The sequence below is a fragment of the Salvelinus fontinalis genome, chromosome 14, assembly GCF_029448725.1.
Source record: "Salvelinus fontinalis isolate EN_2023a chromosome 14, ASM2944872v1, whole genome shotgun sequence".
Lineage (NCBI taxonomy): Eukaryota > Metazoa > Chordata > Actinopteri > Salmoniformes > Salmonidae > Salvelinus > Salvelinus fontinalis.
The window spans coordinates 6978747-7005241 of record NC_074678.1 but is presented as its reverse complement, the minus strand read 5'-3'; the positions used below and the strand labels follow the sequence as shown (position 1 = coordinate 7005241).

Genomic DNA, 26495 nt, shown 5'->3' with positions numbered 1-26495 from the left:
CGGAACGTTCCACACGTCAACGTCACTGGAACGTTTCACACGTCACCGGAACGTTCCACACGTCAACGTCACTGGAACGTTTCACACGTCACTGGAACGTTCCACACGTCAACGTCACTGGAACGTTTCACACGTCACTGGAACGTTCCACACGTCAACGTCACTGGAACGTTTCACACCTCACTGGAACGTTCCACACGTCACTGGAACGTTCCACACGTCACTGGAACGTTCCACACGTCACTGGAACGTTCCACACGTCACTGGAACGTTCCACACGTCACCGGAACGTTCCACACGTCACCGGAACGTTCCACACGTCACCGGAACGTTCCACACGTCAACGTCACTGGAACGTTTCACACGTCACTGGAACGTTCCACACGTCAACGTCACTGGAACGTTCCACACGTCAACGTCACTGGAACGTTCCACACGTCACTGGAACGTTCCACACGTCACTGGAACGTTTCACACGTCACTGGAACGTTTCACACGTCACTGGAACGTTCCACACGTCACCGGAACGTTTCACACGTCACCGGAACGTTCCACACGTCACCGGAACGTTCCACACGTCACCGGAACGGTCCACACAGGACTGGAGATGTCAGCTGAGACACCTACCCAGGCATAGGATCTTCATTTGACCAGTTTCTCACAGCAGGAAAAGAACCGTGCCACATCATGAAATATGCATTAATACGTGGGTTATAATAAGTGGACATTTTGTATGGGTTGATACATTTTTCATTAGGACCAATCAATTCTGACGTTTTAAAAGTGGAAATTACAAGCCTTTTTAAACCTTGAATACACAGCAAGTTCATTTCCTGCATAATACATGCAGGATGGTGCCTAACCTGGTCTGTCAGAGGAGTCATCATGAAAACACAGGTCATTTCCTAGAGACAGGAAGAGACTAAACTCTCATAACAATATAGGTCGAGGTCACCTTTAGACAGGTGCGTCACTTTCTGCTGAGCATGAGCTTTTACCCAGGATGCACAGCAGGACAGGACAAAGGCCACAGAGGAAAGTGCTTACGCAATGACACAGCCAGGAGGAGGAGAGGAGGGATGCGACTCTCCTGTCTGAATCATTGTGTAAGCTCTATTTCCTGTGGCCTCGCTCCTGTCTGAATCATTGTGTAAGCCCTATTTCCTGTGGTCTCTCTCCTGTCTGTATCATTGTGTAAGCTCTATTTCCTGTGGTCTCTCTCCTGTCTGTATCATTGTGTAAGCTCTATTTCCTGTGGTCTCTCTCCTGTCTGAATCATTGTGTAAGCTCTATTTCCTGTGGTCTCTCTCCTGTCTGAATCATTGTGTAAGCTCTATTTCCTGTGGTCTCTCTCCTGTCTGTATCATTGTGTAAGCTCTATTTCCTGTGGTCTCTCTCCTGTCTGAATCATTGTGTAAGCCCTATTTCCTGTGGTCTCTCTCCTGTCTGTATCATTGTGTAAGCTCTATTTCCTGTGGTCTCTCTCCTGTCTGAATCATTGTGTAAGCTCTATTTCCTGTAGCCTCCTGTCTGTATCATTGTGTAAGCCTTATTTCCTGTGGTCTCTCTCCTGTCTGAATCATTGTGTAAGCTCTATTTCCTGTGGTCTCTCTCCTGTCTGTATCATTGTGTAAGCTCTATTTCCTGTAGCCTCCTGTCTGTATCATTGTGTAAGCCCTATTTCCTGTGGCCTCGCTCCTGTCTGAATCATTGTGTAAGCTCTATTTCCTGTGGTCTCTCTCCTGTCTGAATCATTGTGTAAGCTCTATTTCCTGTAGCCTCCTGTCTGTATCATTGTGTAAGCTCTATTTCCTGTGGCCTCGCTCCTGTCTGAATCATTGTGTAAGCTCTATTTCCTGTGGTCTCTCTCCTGTCTGAATCATTGTGTAAGCCCTATTTCCTGTGGTCTCTCTCCTGTCTGAATCATTGTGTAAGCTCTATTTCCTGTAGCCTCCTGTCTGAATCATTGTGTAAGCCCTATTTCCTGTAGCCTCCTGTCTGTATCATTGTGTAAGCCCTATTTCCTGTGGCCTCGCTCCTGTCTGAATCATTGTGTAAGCTCTATTTCCTGTGGTCTCTCTCCTGTCTGAATCATTGTGTAAGCCCTATTTCCTGTGCTCTCTCCTGTCTGAATCATTGTGTAAGCTCTATTTCCTGTAGCCTCCTGTCTGTATCATTGTGTAAGCCCTATTTCCTGTAGCCTCCTGTCTGAATCATTGTGTAAGCCCTATTTCCTGTGCTCTCTCCTGTCTGAATCATTGTGTAAGCTCTATTTCCTGTGGTCTCTCTCCTCTCTGTATTATTGTGTAAGCTCTATTTCCTGTGTTCTCTCTGCTGTCTGAATCATTGTGTAAGCTCTATTTCCTGTGGTCTCTCTCCTGTCTGAATCATTGTGTAAGCTCTATTTCCTGTGGTCTCTCTCCTGTCTGAATCATTGTGTAAGCTCTATTTCCTGTGGTCTCTCTCCTGTCTGAATCATTGTGTAAGCTCTATTTCCTGTGCTCTCTCCTGTCTGAATCATTGTGTAAGCCCTATTTCCTGTGGTCTCTCTGCTGTCTGAATCATTGTGTAAGCTCTATTTCCTGTGGCCTCTCTCCTGTCTGTGGCAATTTGCCACAAGCAGAGACCTTATTGGTACCTAGATGTATTGACCAAGCTGCTGTGTAAACAAACAAACAGACAGACCCCCTCTCTCACAGGAGAGGCGGTTTTGGAAGTGCCACATATTTAGAAATACATGGCTCTGGGTCACAAACTCCCAGAGACAATCTACTCTCAATTATATCAATGAGACAATCTACATATGGGGGGCTGGAAAGCCTTGTTAGAGCTAGATAGGGTAAATTAGGCTTTGTGGTGCTCATATGGATTTTTCTTTATCAACTTCAGACCTGCCTACTTGTAACTTAAGACGTAGTTTTTGTGTTTAATATGATCACAGAGAGTGTGAGGTTTTACAGAGGAGAACCAACCTGAAGAATTCCATGAAGGAGAAGCCGTAGCCATGTTGTTCAGCGATGCCTGCACACACCACATTGGCCGACGCGCCAATCAACGTTCCGTTTCCTACGGACAAAACAAAGAGTTAACAGCGAAATGTTCAATACACGGATATAGTATACAAACGGTCGTATTGTTTACTCTACTGTGAAACACAATCTTGTCTTCTGTTCCACTGGTTAACCCGTGGATTACTCAAATCGATGGCGCCAACTAAAGGGACTTTTTGGATATAAAGAAGGATTTTATCGAACAAAACGACACTACGTGTTATAGCTGGGACCCTTTGGATGACAAATCAGTGGAAGATTTTCAAAAAGTAAGTGAATATTTAATCATTATATGTGAATTTATGAAACCTGTACCTTTTGGAAAAATATTTTGTGGGGCTCTGTCCTCAAACAAATCGCATGGCTCGTTTTCGTTGTAATAGCTACTGCAAATCTGACAGTGCATTTAGAGTACCAAGAATGTAGGCTTTCAGCCCATATAAGACACAGATGTACATACATTTTTAAAATCCATAATATTTATGATTATATATTTTTTCAGACCAGCGTTGAATAGACTTTAGCATGGGTACTTCCTGTTTGAGTTTCTGCCTATAGGAAAGGAGGAGGAGAATGGAGTCGTGATCTGATTTGCTGAAGGGAGGGTGGAGGAGGGCCTTGTAGCCATCCCAGAAGAAAAAGTAAGAATGGTTAAGAGTTTTTTGAAGCGTGGGTACAACAGGCAATTTGGTGATAGAACATTGGTAACATTTTGCAATGGTAAAGTCCTTAGCTACAATAAATGGGGCCTAAAGATTTGCAGTTTCCAGTTTGCACAAAGTCCAGTGTAGTTCCTTGAGAGCCGTCTTGAAGGGGGAATATACATACACGGCTGTGACTATAACCGAAGAGAATTCTCTTGGGAGGTACGGTTGGCATTTAATTGTGAGGTTTTCCAGGTTTGGTGAACAAAAGGACTTGAGTTCGTGTACGTTGCCACAATCACACCATGAGTAGATAACCATGCAACATACACCTTCGCCTTTCTTCTTCCCGGAGAGTTCTGATTCAATGAGTTACAGTCCCTGATGTCTCTCTGGAAGCAGATCCTCGCCCTGAGCTCGTCTACTTTATGAGTTACAGTCCCTGATGTCTCTCTGGAAGCAGATCCTCGCCCTGAGCTCGTCTACTTTATGAGTTACAGTCCCTGATGTCTCTCTGGAAGCAGATCCTCGCCCTGAGCTCGTCTACTTTATGAGTTACAGTCCCTGATGTCTCTCTGGAAGCAGATCCTCGCCCTGAGCTCGTCTACTTTATGAGTTACAGTCCCTGATGTCTCTCTGGAAGCAGATCCTCGCCCTGAGCTCGTCTACTTTATTGTCCAGAGACTGAACATTAGCGAGTAATATACTCGGAAGCGGTGGACGGTGTCCTCCTGGGTCAGACTAAAAGTCCACCCTGAATACCTCTTCACCGCCGGCGGTGTCTTGGAGCAGCCCTTAAATTGCCTTGGTAAATACCAACAAAGGATCCAATTCGGGAAAGTAGTATTTCTGGTCGAAATGCTGGTGAGTTATCGCTGCTCTGATATCCCAAAGTTATGTCCGTCTGTATGTAATAACGCAAAGGAACATTCTGGGCTAATAATGTAAGAAATAACACAAAATAAAATAAAAGTTGCTCAGGAGCTAGAAACAGAGTTACCTTTGTTATCTTTGGAGGGCTCAGAGTCTATTCTGCCTGACATCAATCAAAATGGCTCCTCACTTCTTCCCAGTGGAACATGAATATCAGTTATATCTCGTTTAAAAGCCCTTTTGCCTATCTGGTCTGCAATTTCATTCCTTTCCACACCTGAATGGGCTGGGACCCAGCAGAATCTCACTACTACACCCAGTAGGTCAATCCTATTAGATTTGCCATTCGACAACACAGACAGGGAATCTGAGCACTACTACAATTCTGACAGGTTGAGTGTCCTCCACCCACTGGAGGGCAACTACTAATCGCCAACAGTTCAACTGAGTATACTGACAGTTCATCTGTTATTCTTCTACATACACAACATGGCCAAAAGTATGTGGACACCTGCTCGTCCAAAATCTCATTCCAAAATCATGGGCATTAACATGGTTTTGGTCCCCCCTTTACTGCTAAAAAGCATCCACTATTCTGGGAAGACTTTCCACTAGATGTTAGAACATTGCTGTGTGGACTTGCTTCCATTCAGCCACAAGAGCATTAGTGACGTTGGGGACTGATGTTGGGAGATTAGGCCTGGCTCACAGTCAGCATTTGAATTAATCTCAAAGGTGTTCGATGGGGTTGAGGTCAGGGCTCTGTGCATGCCAGTCAAGTTCTTGCACATCGATCTCAACAAACCATTTCTGTATGGACCTTGCTTTGTCCATGATAGCATTGTCATGTTGAAACAGGGAAAAGGCCTTCCTCAAACTATTGCCACAAAGTTGGAATGTCATCTAGAATGTCATTGTAGTGAAGGGAAAGGGAAAGGGAGATACCTAGTCAGTTGCACAACTGAATGAATCTTCTGCATTTAAGGAGGTGCCTTAATCGACATCCACGTCTTCGGCGCCCGGCAAACAGTGGGTTAACTGCCTTGCTCAGGGGCCGAATGGCAGATTTTTACCTTGTCAGCTCTGGATTCCGATTCAGCAAACATTCAGTTACTATGCTGTAGCCCGAACCATGAAAAACAGCCCCAGACAATTATTCCTCATCCACCAAACTTTACAGTTGGCACTATGCATTCGGGTAGGTAACGTTGTCCAGGCATACGCCAAACCCAGATTCATCCGTCGGACTGCCAGATGTTGAAGCGTGATTCATCACTCTATAGAACGCATTTCCACTCCTCCAGAGTCCAATGACGGTGAGCTTTACACCACTCCAGCCGACGCTTGGCATTGCGCATGGTGACCTAAGGCTCGTGTACGGCTGCTCGGCCATGGAAACCCATTTCATGAAATTCCAGACTAACAGTTCTTGTGCTGACGTTGCTTCCAGAGGCAGTTTGGAACTCGTAGTGAGTGTTGCAACCGAGGACAGACAATTAGCTATGCGCTTCAGCAATCGGTGGTCCCATTCTGTGAACTTCTGTGGCCTACCACTTTCGAGGCTGCACCGTTGTTGCTCCTAGACATTTCCACATCACAATAACAGCAGTTATAGTTGACCAGAACAGCTCTAGCTGGGCAGAGATATAGCAAACTGACTTGTTGGAAAGGTGGCATCCTATGACAGTACCACGTTGAAATTCACTGAGCTCTTCAGTAAGGCCATTTGCTGTCAATGTTTGTCTATGGAGATTGAATGGATGGGTTTGCTCTATTGTATACAACTGTCGGCAACGGGTGACACAAATAGCTGAATCTACTAATTCGAAGAGGTGTCCACATACACACACACACACACACACACACACACACACACACACACACACACACACACACACACACACACACACACACACACACACACACACACACAGTATCTGCACATCAAATTCAGGAATGTAAACACCAGCTCCACTATCTGGATCCCAGACAGGCTCCCATGGCCAGTGCAAAGATGAGTGGTTCCGTCCGTCGGTCCGACTGTCTGTCTGTCTGTTGGTCGGTCTGTCTGTCTGTCGGTCCGACTGTCTGTCTGTCTGTCTGTCCGTCGGTCCGACTGTCTGTCTGTAACTCACCTCCCAGACAGGCTCCCATGGCCAGTGCAAAGATGAGGGGTTTGATAGGCAGGTTGACGTCTGCATCTTGACTCAGGTTGATGAGGACAGGGATCTGGAGAAAAACAAACAGGGAAGTCAGGCAGTATAGAAACAACCAATCATACAGGAGTTGGTTGGTCACATGATCTGGAGAAAGACACAAAGAGAAGTCAGGAAGTATAGAAACAACCAATCATACAGGAGTTAGTTGGTCACATGATCTGGAGAAAAACAAACAGGGAAGTCAGGCAGTATAGAAACAACCAATCATGCAGGAGTTGGTTGGTCACATGATCTGGAGAAAAACAAACAGGGAAGTCAGGCAGTATAGAAACAACCAATCATACAGGAGTTGGTTGGTCACATGATCTGGAAACAACCAATCATGCAGGACTGTTCATGGAATTTGTACTGAATGTATTTGAACCCTGTTGTGTTTTTTGGCAGCAGAAAATGGTTCAGTCCAGAGGCAGATCCTTAAAGCTTATGTTTGAAATGGTTGGTGAGAGCAAATGGAGTTTGAGCTGTATTTGAACATGTCTTAGAAATGAAGATGGACACCTGCCTGCTGGGCTGCTTTAGCCTGGGTAACAGTCTTCTTAGCTGACATTTTCACTCCTTGCCAATCCTGTCATTTGCCAAAGAATTAGCTTTTTTTTTCAATCTTCAAATATGAAAATAATATTATTATTAATGACCTTGAGGAGATCAGAGTAGTTGATCCTGATCTAAAAAAAAACCTTATTGCTATCCTCCAATCACAAAGGTTATGCAAATATTGATGGTAAGTGGTTGCCATTGCTCTAAATATTGTACATCGTTTTTTGGGGTGTTTTTTTCTTACATTTTGTAAGTTATTTTTGAGGGGGAATGACTGCTCTAGACGTTAATCACTTACAGCCCTTCGGAAAGTATTCAGACCCCTTGACTTTTTCAAAATGTTGTTACGTTACAGCCTTATTCTAAAATGTATTCAATTGTTTTTTTTTCTTCATCAATCTACACACAATAGCCCGTAATGACAAAACAAAAACTGGTTATTAATTTTTGCTAATTTATTAAAAAATAAAACACTGAAAAATAACATTTACATAAGTATTCAGACCCTTTACAGAGTACTTTGTTGAAGCACTTTAGTCAGTGATTACAGCATCGAGTCTTCTTAGGTAGGATGCTACAAGCTTGTAGCTTCAAACTAAACCAACCATGACGTGAAGCATTAATCCATGTTAGAGTCTAGCTACCTTTTCTAATTTTGTCAGAAAGTTGTTTTCATTGCAAGTTAAAGCGTATTCATACGACATCATTTCACCCATGGTGGCTAGCTATGAGAATCCATTTATATTGCTACTGTTTGGGTTAGGATTATGGTTTATGGTTTGGCTAGCTCTCTACAAGTCTAAACAAAAGACTCCACGTCGCCAGATGATGACATGAGCCATCAAGTTGTTGTTTCTGGGGTTGATTACGGCCATCTATTGTATTTCATGAACATGTCTAGACAATAGAGACTGATCCACTTAACTAGATGTGTCTGAGGGGGTAGTTATAGCCTCTCTTTGACATGACCCATCAATTTAGACAAGTGTGTCTGGGTAAGCCTCATCTAATAACGATCAAATATTTGAATCTTGAATTTGTCTTTAAGCATCAGTAGAACACGCCTGACTCTCCTCCACCAGTCATACAAGGAGAATGGTCTAATGCCTCCCATCAGAAAGACCTGTAGAACACACCTGACTCTCCTTAAGAGGGTGTGAACGATGCTGAATGGGTGGGACTAAGGTTTAAGAGGGTGTGAACGATGATGAATGGGTGGGACTAAGGCTTAAGAGGGTGTGAACGATGCAGAATGGGTGGGACTAAGGCTTAAGAGGGTGTGAACGATGCAGAATGGGTGGGACTAAGGCTTAAGAGGGTGTGAACGATGCAGAATGGGTGGGACTAAGGCTTAAGAGGGTGTGGACGATGCTGAATGGGTGGGACTAAGGCTTAAGAGGGTGTGAACGATGATGAATGGGTGGGACTAAGGCTTAAGAGGGTGTGAACGATGCTGAATGGCTGGGACTAAGGCTTAAGAGGGTGTGAACGATGCAGAATGGGTGGGACTAAGGCTTAAGAGGGTGTGAACGATGATGAATGGGTGGGACTAAGGCTTAAGAGGGTGTGAACGATGCTGAATGGCTGGGACTAAGGCTTAAGAGGGTGTGAACGATGCAGAATGGGTGGGACTAAGGCTTAAGAGGGTGTGAACGATGATGAATGGGTGGGACTAAGGCTTAAGAGGGTGTGAACGATGCAGAATGGGTGGGACTAAGGCTTAAGTGTATGACAGACCATTCTGAAGCTGTCTGTCTGAAGCTGTCTACTTCTATCCAATGTCTAAAACACCATTTCAATTGTTGGAACAGAAGACCCGAAAAGAGATGGAGGTTAGATATGCATTGTTCTTTAAACGGCCAAACCCACCGCTGGTGTGGGCGTTGCCAAAGACCTCTATTTTCATGTCACATGACCATAGCACCGGCTCCAATCCAAGTGCCAACGCCATCAATCAAACTCCAGGCACGCCCACCAGCGGTCCATGGCTAGCTATTCAGAGTATAGATTAGGTCTTTGGCCACGCCCACCAGCGGTCCATGGCTAGCCATTCAGAGTATAGATTAGGTCTTTGGCCACGCCCACCAGCGGTCCATGGCTAGCTATTCAGAGTATAGATTAGGTCTTTGGCCACGCCCACCAGCGGTCCATGGCTAGCTATTCAGAGTATAGATTAGGTCTTTGGCCACGCCCACCAGCGGTCCACGGCTAGCTATTCAGAGTATAGATTAGGTCTTTGGCCACGCCCACCAGCGGTCCATGGCTAGCCATTCAGAGTATAGATTAGGTCTTTGGCCACGCCCACCAGCGGTCCATGGCTAGCCATTCAGAGTATAGATTAGGTTTTTGGCCACGCCCACCAGCGGTCCATGGCTAGCCATTCAGAGTATAGATTAGGTCTTTGGCCACACCCACCAGTGGTCCATGGCTAGCCATTCAGAGTATAGATTAGGCCTTCAGTATAGATTATGCCTTCCAGAGTATAGATTAGGGCATGCAGAGTATAGATTAGGTCTTTCAGAGTATAGATTAGGTGATTCAGAGTATAGGTTATGCGTTTCAGTATAGATTATGCCTTTCAGAGTATAGTTTAGGTCTTTCAGAGTATAGATTAGGCATTTAAGAGTATAGATTAGGGCATACCGAGTATAGATTAGGCATTTAAGAGTATAGATTAGGGCATACCGAGTATAGATTCGGTCTTTCAGAGTATTGATTAGGCCTTTCAGAGTATTGATTAGGCCTTTCAGAGTATAGATGAGGTCTTTCAGAGTATAGATTATGTCTTTCAGAGTATAGATTATGTCTTTCAGAGTATAGATACGTCTTTCAGAGTATAGATGAGTCATTTCAGAGTAGAGATTCCAATAAATATATTCTCTAGAATTGTCAAATTTCTTTGAAAATGTGCCTGTGTGCAAATGTGTGTGTGTGTGCATGTGTGAGTGTCTGCGGCTGCATGTGACAGAGTATGGAAGCGTGTCATGCACTCTGTTCACTGTGTGCCTCCCCTCCCAGTGGCAGGCAGTGTAGCATGCAGTGTGGTAGGCAGTGTGGCATGCAGTGTGGCATGCAGTGTGGCATGCAGTGTGTCAGACAGTGTGGCATGCAGTGTGGTAGGCAGTGTGTCAGGCAGTGTGGCATGCAGTGTGGCAGGCAGTGTGCAGCCTCTTACCATGGTGGCGGTGAAGGGGATGTTGTCGATGAGGGAGGAGGCCAGAGCTGACACCCACATGACCAGGATGATGGCCATGGCTAAACGATGCTCTTCTGGAACGGCCTGGTGAGGAGATAACGAGAGACAGACACCTCAGGCTCAGTCACTGGGTGGACACACCTGCATAACACACACACACACACACACCTGCATAACACACACACACACACACACACACACACACACACACACACACACACACCTGCATTAGGCACAAACACACACACCTGCATAACACACACACACACACCTGCATTAGGCACACACACCTGCATAACACACACAGTGAGCTCCAAAAGTATTGGGAGTCTGACCATTTTGTTATTTTGTTTGGGGCGGCAGGTAGCCTAGTGGTTAGAGCGTTGGACTAGTAACCGAAAGGTTGCAAAATCGAATCCCTGAGCTGACAAGGAAGAAATCTGTCGTTCCTCCCCTGAACAAGGCAGCTAACCCACTGTTCCTATGCCATTATTGAAAATACTGACTAGTTAAATAAAGGTCAAATTTATTAAATAGTTTTGGTTCTATTTGAAATGATACACCATGACAGACTGTGAGTTTAATTTGAGGGTATTTTCATCCATATCTGTTGAACCGTTTATAAATTACAGCACTTGATGTAGATAGTCCCTCCATATTATGGGACCAAATGTACTGGAATCCCTTTGTATGTGTATTAAAGTTGTACAAAGTTTAGCATTTGGTCCCATATTTTGAAGAAATGTCCTCTGGTCTGATGAAACAAAAATATAACTGTTTGGCCATAATGACCATCGTTATGTTTGGAGGAAAAAGGGAGAAGCTTACAAACCGAAGAACACCTTCCCAACCGTGAAGCACGGGGGTGGCAGCATCATGTTGTGGGTGGTGCTTTGCTGCAGGAGGGACTGGTGCACTTCACAAAATAGATGGCATCATGAGGATGGAAAAATATGTGGATATATTGAAGCAACATCTCAAGACATCAGTCAGGAAGTTAAAGCTTGGTCGCAAATGGGTCTTCGAAATGGACAATTACCCCAAGCATACTTCCAAAGTTGTGGCAAAATGGCTTAAGGACATCAAAGTCAAGGTATTGGAGTGGCCATCACAAAGCCCTGTCAGAAGGAATGAGCCAAAATTCAACCGAATTATTGTGGGAAGCTTGTGGAAAGCTACCTGAAACGTTTGACTCAAGTTAATCAATTTAAAGGCAATGCTACCAAATACTAATTGAGTGTATGTAAACTTCTGACCCACTGGGAATGTGATGAAAGAAATAAAACCTGAAATAAATCACTCTCTCTACTATTATTCTGACATTTCACATTCTTAAAATAAAGTGGTGATCCTAACTGACCTAAGACAGGACATTTTTACTTGGATTAAATGTCAGGAATTGTGAAAAAACCGAGTTTAAATGTATTTGGTTAAGGTGTATGTAAACCTCCGACTTCAGCTGTATAAATGTCTTAAATGGTCAGAAAGCTTACATTCTTGTTAACCTAACAGCAGTGTCCAATTTACAGGGAAAAAAGACCATGCTATTGTTTGAGGATAATGCACAACAACAAAAAATGTATCACGGGATCTGGTTTGATACATTTTTTTTTTTTTTTTTTACCTTTATTTAACGAGGCAAGTCAGTTAAGAACAAATTCTTATTTACAATGACGGCCTACCGGGGAACAGTGGGTTAACTGCCTGTTCAGGGGCAGAACGACAGATTTGTACCTTGTCAGCTCGGGGATTTGAACTTGCAACCTTCCGGTTACTAGTCCAACGCTCTAACCACTAGGCTACCCTGCCGCCCCTAGGCTACCCACATTCACCTCTGAAGGTAAATAATGCACTTACATTCAGTAATCTTGCTCTGATTTGTCATCCTAAGGGTTCCAGACATAAAATATAGTGTAGTTTTGTTTGACAAAAATATTTTATACTCAAATGTAGGAACTGGGTGATACAGACCCCACTGCTGTCTCTGGCTCCACACCAACCCTCTAGATGTGTGAAGTTTAGTGCCTTTTATGTAGGTAAGCTAACCATCCATCAAATCATGTATGACATTCCTGGGAGTGTGTAAATTAAACAAAAAAATTACCATAGCATTTTTGTATGTTCTCTATATTTATGTACTTAAAAAATGTATAAATTGACCAATTCAGCGCATTTGGGCAAACTCCTGGCAAACTTGATGCAAAATATTGTGTTTTGAGGTAATTCTTCACCGGATCATTCAAACTTTGCACACATCTTGTGAACAACATCTAAATTACACCTAGGATTCTAAATTAATGTATGGCCTTTCAATTGCATTTCAAATATGATGCTTTTTTTGGGGGGGGGTACACTTTTTTTAGTTTGTTTCTTTTACCAGATCTAATGTGTTATATTCTCCGACAGTAATTTCACATTTCCACAAACTTCAAAGTGTTTCCTTTCAAATGGTACAAAGAATATGCATATCCTTGCTTTGGGTCCTGAGCTACAGGCAGTTAGATTTGTGTATGTCATTTTAGGCTGATTTTTTTTTTAAAGGGTCCGATCCTTAAAATATATACACAGGTTAGTTAATATGCAGTACCAGTCAAAAGTTTGGACACACACACTCATTCCAGGGTTTTTATTTCTTTTTACTATTTTGTACATTGCAGAATAATAGTGAAGACAACAAAACTATGAAATAACACTTGGAATCATGTAGTAACCAAATAAGTGTTAAACAAATCAACACATATTTTAGATTCTTCAAAGTAGCCACCCTCTGCCTTGATGACAGCTCTGCACACTCTTGGTATTCTCTCAACTAGCTTCATGAGCGAGTCACCTGGAATGCATTTCAGGGTGTGCTTGGTAAAGTTAATTTGTGGAATTTCTTTCCTTCTTAATGGATTTGAGACATCAGTTGTGTTGTGACAGGGTACCGTAGGGGTGGTATACAGAAGATAGCCCAGAAGATTTGGTTAAAAAAGTCCATATTATGGCAAGAACAGCTCAAATAGAGATTTCCCCAGTCTAACATGGAGCCATTTCCCCAGTCTAACATGGAGCAGAGAAACGATAGTCCATGATTACTTTAAGAGATGAAGGTCAGTCAATCCGGAAAATGTCAAGAACTCTGAACGTTTCTTCAAGTGCAGTCGCAAATACCATCAAGCGCGCTGATGAAACTGTCTCTAAGGACTGAAGATTCAGAGTGACCTCTGCTGTAGAGGATAAGTTCATTAGAGTTACCAGCCTCAGAAATTGCAGCCCAAATAAATGCTTCAGAGTTCAAGTAACAGACACATCTCAACTCAACTGTTCAGAGGAGACTGTGAGAATCCGGCTTTCATGGTTGAATTGATGCAAAGAAATCACTACTAAAAGACACCAAGAAGAGGAAGAGACTTGCTTGGGACAAGAAACACGAGCCGTGGATATTAGACCAGTGGAAATCTGTTCTTTGGTCTGATGAGTCCAAATTTGAGATTTTTGGTTCTAACCGGCGTGACTTTGTGAGACACAGAGTAGGTGAACGGATGATCTCTGTGTGATTCCCATCGTGAAGCATGGAGGAGGAGGTGTGATGGTGTGGGGGTGCTTTGCTGGTGACACTGTCTGTGATTTATTTAGAATAAAAGGCACACTTAAACAGCATGGCTACCACCACATTCTGCAGCAATACATCATCCCATTTGGTTTGCGCTTAATGGGACTTTTTGTTTGTTTTTCAACAGGACAATGACCCAGCGCTTATAAGAAATCCCGCTATCCCTCAGACAAACCATCAAACAAGCAAAGCGTCAATACAGGACTAAGATTGACTCCTACTACACCGGTTCAGACCTTCATCGGATGTAGCAGGGCTTGAAAACTATTACAGACTACAAAGGGAAACCCAGACGCGAGCTGCCCAGTGACGCGAGCCTACCATATGAGCGAAATGCCTTTTATGCTCGCTTCAACACCGAAGCATGCACGAGAGCACCAGCTGTTCTGGATGACTGTGTGATAACGCTCTCGGTAGCCGATATGAACAAAACCTTTAAACAGGTCAACATTCACAAAGCCGCAGCGCCAGACGGATTACCAGGAAGTGTACTCAAAGCATGCATGGACCAACAGTCAAGTGTCGTCACTGAAAATATTTGGGTCCCCAGATCCTCAAAAGGTCCTACATCTGCACCATCGAGGGTATCCTGACCGGTTGCATCACCGCCTGGTATGGCAAATGCTCGGCATCTGACCGTAAGGCACTACAGAGGGTAGTGCGAACGGCCCAGTACATCACTGGGGCCAAGCTTCCTGCCATCCAGGAGCTATATACTAGGTGGTGTCAGAGGAAAGCCCATAAAATTGTCAGAGACTCAAGTCACCCAAGTCATAGACTGTTTTCTCTGCTACCGCACGGCAAGCGGTACCGGAGCGCCAAGTCTAGGACCAAAAGGCTCCTCAACAGCTTCTACCCCCAAGCCATTAGATAGCTGAACAATTCATAAATATCGCCACCGGACAATTTACATTGACCCCCCCCCCTATTGTACGCTGCTGCTACTCGCTGTTTGTTTGTTACCTATGCATAGTCACTTCACTCCAACCTACATGTACAGATTACCTCAACTAGCCTGTACCCCTCCACATTGACTCTGTACCGGTGCCCCCTGTATATAGCCTCCACATTGACTCTGTACCGGTGCCCCCTGTATATAGCCTCCACACTGACTCTGTACCGGTGCCCCCTGTATATAGCCTCCACACTGACTCTGTACCGGTACCCCCTGTATATAACCTCCACATTGACTCTGTACCGGTACCCCCTGTATATAGCCTCCACATTGACTCTGTACCGGTACCCCCTGTATATAGCCTCCACACTGACTCTGTACCGTAACACCCTGTATATAACCTCCACGTTGACTCTGTACCGTAATACCCTGTATATAGCCTCCACACTGACTTGGTACTGGTACCCCCTGTATATAGCCTCCACATTGACTCTGTATCAGTACCCCCTGTATATAGCCTCCACACTGACTCGGTACTGCGCCCCCCTGTATATAGCCTCCACACTGACTCGGTACCGGTGCCCCCTGTATAAAGCCTTGTTATTCTTATTGTGTTACTTTTTATTGTAGCCTACTTGGTAAATATTTTCTTCTTCTTGAACTGCCCTGCTGGTTAAGGGCTTATAAGTAAGCATTTCACGGCAAAGTCTATACTTGTTGTATTTGGCGCGTGTGGCAAATAAAGTTGGATTTGATAAGGGCTTTTTAACCAAGAAGGAGAGTGCTACATAAGGTGACCTGGCCTCCACAATCACCCGATCTCAACCCAATTGAGATAATTTGGGATGAGTTGGACCGCAGAGTGAAGAAAGTGCTCAGCATATGTGGGAACTTTTTCAAGACGTTTGGAAAAGCATTCCAGGTGAAGCTGGTTGAGAGAATGCCAAGAGTGTGCAAAGTTGTCATCAAGGCAAAGGGTGGCTACTAGGCCCCGTGTGGCTCAGTTGGTAGAGCATGGCGCTTGCAAAGCCAGGGTTGTGGGTTCGTTTCCCACAGGGGACCAGTACAAAAAAGTATGAATGTATGTACTTGTAAGTCGCTCTGGATAAGAGCGTCTGCTAAATGACTTAAATGTAAATGTACTTTGAAGAAGCTAAAGTCTAAAATGTATTTTGATTTGTTTAACACTTTTTTGGTTACTACATGATTCCATATGTGTTATTTCATAGTGTTGATGTCTTCACTATTATTCTACAATTTAGAAAATAGAAAACAAAAGAAAAACCCTTGAATGAGTAGGTGTCCAAACTTTTGACTGGGAATGTATATACACACAGGCCGCAGCCCCCCAGCGTGAAACACAGAACACATTGAGGACAATTACCAACAGTCTATCAGCCTCTGACACAGAACACATTGAGAGCCATTACCAACAGTCTATCAGCCTCTGACACAGAACACATTGAGAGCCATTACCAAGAGTCTATCAGCCTCTGACACAGAACACATTGAGAGCCATTACCAAGAGTCTATCAGCCTCTGACACAGAACACATTGAGAGCCATTACCAACAGTCTATCAGCCTCTGACACAGAACACATTGAGAGCCATTACCAACAGTCTATCAGCCTCTGACACAGAACACATTGAGAGCCATTACCAACATTCTATCAGCCTCTGACACAGAACACATTGAGAGCCATTACCAACAGCCTATCCGGTCTATAGGACAGGAGTGTGATGAGGGTTCATTCTTTAAAACAAAGTTCAACTTACTTTTATGAGCAGGGCCGTCTGCACTCCGATATAGTCGATAAGCTGTAGCTGGGCCAAAGCCTATAGGGAGGGGAAGAAGAGAAAGTAAACAGTCACCTGGAACATGTATATATGTTGAGTTTTGACCATGAGAAGAAGGCCTCTGAGCTGAAGTATGAAACAGTCTCAACTATATCCCCTCTTCTTGGTTTTCCTATATCCCTCTAGAGCAAGGATATTCAAATATTACCCTATGTGGTCCTGACTACTGCTGGTTTTCTGTTCTACCTGGTCATTAATTGCACCCACCTGGTGTCCCGGGTCTAAATCAGTCCCTGATTAGAGGGGAATCACCCACCTGGTGTCCCCGGTCTAAATCAGGCCCTGATTAGAGGGGAATCACCCACCTGGTGTCCCAGGTCTAAATCAGGCCCTGATTAGAGGGGAATCACCCACCTGGTGTCCCGGGTCTAAATCAGTCCCTGATTAGAGGGGAATCACCCACCTGGTGTCCCAGGTCTAAACCAGTCCCTGATTAGAGGGGAATCACCCACCTGGTGTCCCAGGTCTAAATCAGTCCCTGATTAGAGGGGGAATCACCCACCTGGTGTCCCAGGTCTAAATCAGTCCCTGATTAGAGGGGAATCACCCACCTGGTGTCCCAGGTCTAAATCAGTCCTTGATTAGAGGGGAATCACCCACCTGGTGTCCCAGGTCTAAATCAGACCCTGATTAGAGGGGAATCACCCACCTGGTGTCCCGGGTCTAAATCAGTCCCTGACTAGAGGGGAATCACCCACCTGGTGTCCCAGGTCTAAATCAGTCCCTGATTAGAGGGAAATCACCCACCTGGTGTCCCAGGTCTAAATCAGTCCCTGATTAGAGGGGAATCACCCGCCTGGTGTCCCGGGTCTAAATCAGTCCCTGATTAGAGGGGAATCACCCACCTGGTGTCCCAGGTCTAAATCAGGCCCTGATTAAATAATTAAAAAGTAAATCCTATGTGATATACTTTACTGTGTAATGCTGATTCTCTATTTCACCATGAGAAGAGAAACTGTGTATAATTCATACATCTTATGAATGTTTGTCCTGTCTGATGGCTCTGAGCCATGGTCTGCTGGGTTTACACTGACTGGCTAAACACTGTATAGAGTTTCTGCAACACACACACACACCCGCGCACACACGCGCAGACACAGACACAGACACAGACACACACACACACACACACACACACACACACACGGACGCACGCGTACAAACACAGTACGATTAAGGGCTGTGTTTGGGGTGCGATTGGGCCCTTTAAAAAAACAAAGGATTAAAACAAGGAAACAGACAAACAGCAAACATAGCAGTCATTCTACTTCTACCGTCTCTCCCCATCCCCTCTCCTCTCCTCTCCTCCCCATCCCCCCTTCCTCTCCTCTTGTCCTCTCCCTCTCGTCCTCTCCTCTCCCCTCCTCTCCTCTCCTCCCCATCCCCCCTTCCTCTCCTCTCCTCTTGTCCTCACCTCTCCTCTCCTCTCGTCCTCTCCTCTCCCCTCCTCTCATCTCCTCTCCTTTCCCCATCCCCTCTCCTCTCCCTTCACTCTCGTCCTCTCCTCTCCTCTCCTCATCCCCATCCCCTCTCCTCTCCCTTCCCTCTCGTGCTCTCCTCTCCTCATCCCCCTCTCCTCTCCCCATCCCACTTCCCTCTCCTCTCCTCTCCCTTCCCTCTCGTCCCCCTCTCCATCCCCCTTCCCTCTCGTCCCCCTCTCCTCTCCCTTCCCTCTCTCCTCTCCTCTCCTCTTCCTTCCCTCTCGTCCCCCTCTCCTCTCCTCTCGTCCCCCTCCCCCTGTATGGCTTTAGATAGCATTAGAATTCATTCACACATTCTTTATATCCTCACTAAAAATAGCTCAGCGTTCTCTGTGAACATCCCAGTGCCATGGTTATGTGTGTGTCTGTGTGAACCACACCTCCATGAGAACAAACAGAGCAGCGAAGAACAGCAGCGTGGCCCACTCCACTCTGTGCAGAATGATCTCAAAGTCCTGGATGTCAGCTAGCACCAGCAGCCACAGGGCCCCGAAGATAGCTATCCAACCTGGGGGGACAGAGAGGAGAGAGAGGAACCTGTTAGAACCACACTACTACAGCTAGCCCCACAGAGCCCAGAGGATATCTATCCAACCTGGGGGGAGAGAGGACCATGTTAGAACCACACTACTACAGCTAGCCCCACAGAGCCCAGAGGATATCTATCCAACCTGGGGGGACGGAGAGGAGAGAGAGGACCCTGTTAGAACCACACTACTACAGCTAGCCCCACAGAGCCCAGAGGATATCTATCCAACCTGGGGGGACGGAGAGGAGAGAGAGGACCCTGTTAGAACCACACTACTACAGCTAGCCCCACAGAGCCCAGAGGATATCTATCCAACCTGGGGGGACGGAGAGGAGAGAGAGGACCCTGTTAGAACCACACTACTACAGCTAGCCCCACAGAGCCCCGAAGATAGCTATCCAACCTGGGGGGACGGAGAGGAGAGAGAGGACCCTGTTAGAACCACACTACTACAGCTAGCCCCACAGAGCCCAGAGGATATCTATCCAACCTGGGGGGACGGAGAGGAGAGAGAGGACCCTGTTAGAACCACACTACTACAGCTAGCCCCACAGAGCCCAGAGGATATCTATCCAACCTGGGGGGACAGAGAGGAGAGAGAGGACCCTGTTAGAACCACACTACTACAGCTAGCCCCACAGAGCCCAGAGGATAGCTATCCAACCTGGGGGGACAGAGAGGAGAGAGAGGACCCTGTTAGAACCACACTACTACAGCTAGCCCCACAGAGCCCCGAAGATAGCTATCCAACCTGGGGGGACAGAGAGGAGAGAGAGGACCCTGTTAGAACCACACTACTACAGCTAGCCCCACAGATCCCAGAGGATATCTATCCAACCTGGGGGACAGAGAGGAGAGAGAGGACCCTGTTAGAACCACACTACTACAGCTAGCCCCACAGAGCCCAGAGGATAGCTATCCAACCTGGGGGGACAGAGAGGAGAGAGAGGACCCTGTTAGAACCACACTACTACAGCTAGCCCCACAGAGCCCAGAGGATATCTATCCAACCTGGGGACAGAGAGGAGAGAGAGGACCCTGTTAGAACCACACTACTACAGCTAGCCCCACAGAGCCCAGAGGATAGCTATCCAACCTGGGGACAGAGAGGAGAGAGAGGACCCTGTTAGAACCACACTACTACAGCTAGCCCCACAGAGCCCAGAGGATATCTATCCAACCTGGGGACAGAGAGGAGAGAGAGGACCCTGTTAGAACCACACTACTACAGCTAGCCCCACAGAGCCCAGAGGATAGCTATCCAACCTGGGGACAGAGAGGAGAGAGAGGACCCTGTTAGAACCACACTACTACAGCTAGCCCCACAGAGCCCAGAGGATATCTATCCAACCTGGGGGGGGGGGGGGGGGGGGGGGACCCTGTTAGAACCACACTAATACAGCTAGCCCCACAGAGCCCAGAGGATATCTATCCAACCTGGGGGAGAGAGAGGACCCTGTTAGAACCACACTACTACAGCTAGCCCCACAGAGCCCAGAGGATAGCTATCCAACCTGGGGGGACGGAGAGGAGAGAGAGGACCCTGTTAGAACCACACTACTACAGCTAGCCCCACAGAGCCCCGAGGATATCTATCCAACCTGGGGGGACGGAGAGGAGAGAGAGGACCCTGTTAGAACCACACTACTACAGCTAGCCCCACAGAGCCCAGAGGATATCTATCCAACCTGGGGGGGGGGAGAGAGGAGAGAGAGGACCCTGTTAGAACCACACTACTACAGCTAGCCCCACAGAGCCCAGAGGATAGCTATCCAACCTGGGGGGACGGAGAGGAGAGAGAGGACCCTGTTAGAACCACACTACTACAGCTAGCCCCACAGAGCCCAGAGGATATCTATCCAACCTGGGGGGGGGGAGAGAGGAGAGAGAGGACCCTGTTAGAACCACACTACTACAGCTAGCCCCACAGAGCCCAGAGGATAGCTATCCAACCTGGGGGGACGGAGAGGAGAGAGAGGACCCTGTTAGAACCACACTACTACAGCTAGCCCCACAGAGCCCAGAGGATAGCTATCCAACCTGGGGGGGGAGAGAGGACCCTGTTAGAACCACACTACTACAGCTAGCCCCACAGAGCCCAGAGGATAGCTATCCAACCTGGGGGGACGGAGAGGAGAGAGAGGACCCTGTTAGAACCACACTACTACAGCTAGCCCCACAGAGCCCAGAGGATATCTATCCAACCTGGGGGGACGGAGAGGAGAGAGAGGACCCTGTTAGAACCACACTACTACAGCTAGCCCCACAGAGCCCAGAGGATATCTATCCAACCTGGGGGGGGGGAGAGAGGAGAGAGAGGACCCTGTTAGAACCACACTACTACAGCTAGCCCCACAGAGCCCAGAGGATATCTATCCAACCTGGGGGGACGGAGAGGAGAGAGAGGACCCTGTTAGAACCACACTACTACAGCTAGCCCCACAGAGCCCAGAGGATAGCTATCCAACTTGGGGGTCGGAGAGGACCCTGTTAGAACCACACTACTACAGCTAGCCCCACAGAGCCCAGAGGATATCTATCCAACCTGGAGGGGGAGAGAGGAGAGAGACGACCCTGTTAGAACCACACTACTACAGCTAGCCCCACAGAGCCCAGAGGATATCTATCCAACCTGGGGGTCGGAGAGGACCCTGTTAGAACCACACTACTACAGCTAGCCCCACAGAGCCCAGAGGATATCTATCCAACCTGGGGGAGAGAGAGGACCCTGTTAGAACCACACTACTACAGCTAGCCCCACAGAGCCCAGAGGATATCTATCCAACCTGGGGGGGGAGAGAGGAGAGAGAGGACCCTGTTAGAACCACACTACTACAGCTAGCCCCACAGAGCCCAGAGGATATCTATCCAACCTGGGGGGGGGGGAGAGGAGAGAGAGGACCCTGTTAGAACCACACTACTACAGCTAGCCCCACAGAGCCCAGAGGATATCTATCCAACCTGGGGGGAGAGAGAGGAGAGAGAGGACCCTGTTAGAACCACACTACTACAGCTAGCCCCACAGAGCCCAGAGGATATCTATCCAACCTGGGGGGAGAGAGAGGAGAGAGAGGACCCTGTTAGAACCACACTACTACAGCTAGCCCCACAGAGCCCAGAGGATATCTATCCAACCTGGGGGGACAGAGAGGAGAGAGAGGACCCTGTTAGAACCACACTAATACAGCTAGCCCCACAGAGCCCAGAGGATAGCTATCCAACCTGGGGGGAGAGAGAGGACCCTGTTAGAACCACACTACTACAGCTAGCCCCACAGATCCCAGAGGATATCTATCCAACCTGGAGGGGGAGAGAGGACCCTGTTAGAACCACACTACTACAGCTAGCCCCACAGAGCCCAGAGGATATCTATCCAACCTGGGGGGAGAGAGAGGAGAGAGAGGACCCTGTTAGAACCACACTACTACAGCTAGCCCCACAGAGCCCAGAGGATATCTATCCAACCTGGGGACAGAGAGGAGAGAGAGGACCCTGTTAGAACCACACTACTACAGCTAGCCCCACAGAGCCCAGAGGATATCTATCCAACCTGGGGGGAGAGAGAGGAGAGAGAGGAACCTGTTAGAACCACACTACTACAGCTAGCCCCACAGAGCCCAGAGGATATCTATCCAACCTGGGGGGGGGGGGGGGGGGGGGGGGAGGACCCTGTTAGAACCACACTACTACAGCTAGCCCCACAGAGCCCAGAGGATATCTATCCAACCTGGGGGGAGAGAGGAACCTGTTAGAACCACACTACTACAGCTAGCCCCACAGAGCCCAGAGGATATCTATCCAACCTGGGGGGACGGAGAGGAGAGAGAGGACCCTGTTAGAACCACACTACTACAGCTAGCCCCACAGAGCCCAGAGGATATCTATCCAACCTGGGGACAGAGAGGAGAGAGAGGACCCTGTTAGAACCACACTACTACAGCTAGCCCCACAGAGCCCAGAGGATATCTATCCAACCTGGGGGGACGGAGAGGAGAGAGAGGACCCTGTTAGAACCACACTACTACAGCTAGCCCCACAGAGCCCAGAGGATATCTATCCAACCTGGGGGACAGAGAGGAGAGAGAGGACCCTGTTAGAACCACACTACTACAGCTAGCCCCACAGAGCCCAGAGGATAGCTATCCAACCTGGTGGGACAGAGAGGAGAGAGAGGACCCTGTTAGAACCACACTACTACAGCTAGCCCCACAGAGCCCCGAGGATATCTATCCAACCTGGGGGGGGGGGGGGGGGGGAGAGGACCCTGTTAGAACCACACTACTACAGCTAGCCCCACAGAGCCCAGAGGATATCTATCCAACCTGGGGGGAGAGAGAGGAGAGAGAGGAACCTGTTAGAACCACACTACTACAGCTAGCCCCACAGAGCCCAGAGGATATCTATCCAACCTGGGGGGGGGGGGGGACCCTGTTAGAACCACACTACTACAGCTAGCCCCACAGAGCCCAGAGGATAGCTATCCAACCTGGGGGGGGGAGGGAGAGGACCCTGTTAGAACCACACTACTACAGCTAGCCCCACAGAGCCCAGAGGATATCTATCCAACCTGGGGGGGGGAGAGAGGAGAGAGAGGACCCTGTTAGAACCACACTACTACAGCTAGCCCCACAGAGCCCAGAGGATATCTATCCAACCTGGGGGGGGGGAGAGAGGAGAGAGAGGACCCTGTTAGAACCACACTACTACAGCTAGCCCCACAGAGCCCAGAGGATATCTATCCAACCTGGGGGACAGAGAGGAGAGAGAGGACCATGTTAGAACCACACTACTACAGCTAGCCCCACAGAGCCCAGAGGATAGCTATCCAACCTGGGGGACAGAGAGGAGAGAGAGGACCCTGTTAGAACCACACTACTACAGCTAGCCCCACAGAGCCCCGAGGGTATCTATCCAACCTGGGGGGGGGGGGGGGGGGGGGGGAGAGGACCCTGTTAGAACCACACTACTACAGCTAGCCCCACAGAGCCCAGAGGATATCTATCCAACCTGGGGGGGGGGGGGGGGGGGGGGGGGGGGGAGAGGACCCTGTTAGAACCACACTACTACAGCTAGCCCCACAGAGCCCAGAGGATATCTATCCAACCTGGGGGAGAGAGAGGACCCTGTTAGAACCACACTACTACAGCTAGCCCCACAGAGCCCAGAGGATATCTATCCAACCTGGGGGGGGGAGGGAGAGGACCCTGTTAGAACCACACTACTACAGCTAGCCCCACAGAGCCCCGAGGGTATCTATCCAACCTGGGGGGGAGAGAGAGGAGAGAGAGGACCCTGTTAGAACCACACTACTACAGCTAGCCCCACAGAGCCCAGAGGATATCTATCCAACCTGGGGGGGGGGGGGGGGGGGGGGACCCTGTTAGAACCACACTACTACAGCTAGCCCCACAGAGCCCAGAGGATATCTATCCAACCTGGAGGGGAGAGAGGAGAGAGAGGACCCTGTTAGAACCACACTACTACAGCTAGCCCCACAGAGCCCAGAGGATATCTATCCAACCTGGGGGGACAGAGAGGAGAGAGAGGACCCTGTTAGAACCACACTACTACAGCTAGCCCCACAGATCCCAGAGGATATCTATCCAACCTGGGGGGGGAGAGAGGAGAGAGAGGACCCTGTTAGAACCACACTACTACAGCTAGCCCCACAGAGCCCAGAGGATATCTATCCAACCTGGGGGGAGAGAGAGGAGAGAGAGGACCCTGTTAGAACCACACTACTACAGCTAGCCCCACAGAGCCCAGAGGATATCTATCCAACCTGGGGGGGGGGGAGAGAGGACCCTGTTAGAACCACACTACTACAGCTAGCCCCACAGAGCCCAGAGGATATCTATCCAACCTGGGGGGGGAGAGAGGACCCTGTTAGAACCACACTACTACAGCTAGCCCCACAGAGCCCAGAGGATATCTATCCAACCTGGGGGACAGAGAGGAGAGAGAGGACCCTGTTAGAACCACACTACTACAGCTAGCCCCACAGAGCCCAGAGGATATCTATCCAACCTGGGGGGACGGAGAGGAGAGAGAGGACCCTGTTAGAACCACACTACTACAGCTAGCCCCACAGAGCCCAGAGGATATCTATCCAACCTGGGGGAGAGAGAGGACCCTGTTAGAACCACACTACTACAGCTAGCCCCACAGAGCCCAGAGGATATCTATCCAACCTGGGGGGGGGAGGGAGAGGACCCTGTTAGAACCACACTACTACAGCTAGCCCCACAGAGCCCCGAGGGTATCTATCCAACCTGGGGGGGAGAGAGAGGAGAGAGAGGACCCTGTTAGAACCACACTACTACAGCTAGCCCCACAGAGCCCAGAGGATATCTATCCAACCTGGGGGGGGGGGGGGGGGGGGGACCCTGTTAGAACCACACTACTACAGCTAGCCCCACAGAGCCCAGAGGATATCTATCCAACCTGGAGGGGAGAGAGGAGAGAGAGGACCCTGTTAGAACCACACTACTACAGCTAGCCCCACAGAGCCCAGAGGATATCTATCCAACCTGGGGGGACAGAGAGGAGAGAGAGGACCCTGTTAGAACCACACTACTACAGCTAGCCCCACAGATCCCAGAGGATATCTATCCAACCTGGGGGGGGAGAGAGGAGAGAGAGGACCCTGTTAGAACCACACTACTACAGCTAGCCCCACAGAGCCCAGAGGATATCTATCCAACCTGGGGGGAGAGAGAGGAGAGAGAGGACCCTGTTAGAACCACACTACTACAGCTAGCCCCACAGAGCCCAGAGGATATCTATCCAACCTGGGGGGGGGGGAGAGAGGACCCTGTTAGAACCACACTACTACAGCTAGCCCCACAGAGCCCAGAGGATATCTATCCAACCTGGGGGGGGAGAGAGGACCCTGTTAGAACCACACTACTACAGCTAGCCCCACAGAGCCCAGAGGATATCTATCCAACCTGGGGGACAGAGAGGAGAGAGAGGACCCTGTTAGAACCACACTACTACAGCTAGCCCCACAGAGCCCAGAGGATATCTATCCAACCTGGGGGGACGGAGAGGAGAGAGAGGACCCTGTTAGAACCACACTACTACAGCTAGCCCCACAGAGCCCAGAGGATATCTATCCAACCTGGGGGGGGGGGGGGGAGAGAGAGGAACCTGTTAGATCAGGCTACAGCCAGCCTGCTTGACCAACACTGTGACGCAATCCAGCCATGCCACCGCAACCCCACTGCGTTTAGTGCACGAGCAAAAACCACAAGGATAGCTTTAAGGTTTTGAGTCCAGAAGTGCATGAAATTAAGCTGAGTAATAGTAGAATTTAGTGTAAACATGAAGTGAGTTAACAAACCCATAAGCCACCATACGGTGAAAGATAACGAGACAGAATTAAAACAGTGTTAATCAGGAACAGTTCCATCTTGCCTCTGCTCAGTTTTATTCCACCGTACGTGTTGTGGGTTTTTTTCACTCAAGTCCAGTTTACGTCCCAAATGACACACTATGGGCCCTGGTCAGAAGTGGTCCAGTTTACGTCCCAAATGACACACTATGGACCCTAGTCAGAAGTGGTCCAGTTTACGTCCCAAATGACACGCTATGGACCCTAGTCAGAAGTGGTCCAG

General features: G+C 48.1%; 1 protein-coding gene across 1 annotated transcript in view; it reads right to left on the bottom strand.

Annotated features, from left to right (window-relative positions):
- Positions 1-26495, bottom strand: part of LOC129869447 (P protein-like) — a 77227-nt gene that overhangs the window by 19261 nt on the left and 31471 nt on the right. The window contains exons 4-8 of the mRNA XM_055943876.1: positions 18728-18855; positions 16786-16845; positions 10499-10603; positions 6703-6796; positions 2973-3066 (exon numbers count right to left, since the gene is read on the bottom strand). Coding sequence (XP_055799851.1) covers positions 2973-3066; positions 6703-6796; positions 10499-10603; positions 16786-16845; positions 18728-18855 — 481 coding nt within the window. The remainder of the gene's footprint in view (positions 1-2972; positions 3067-6702; positions 6797-10498; positions 10604-16785; positions 16846-18727; positions 18856-26495) is intronic.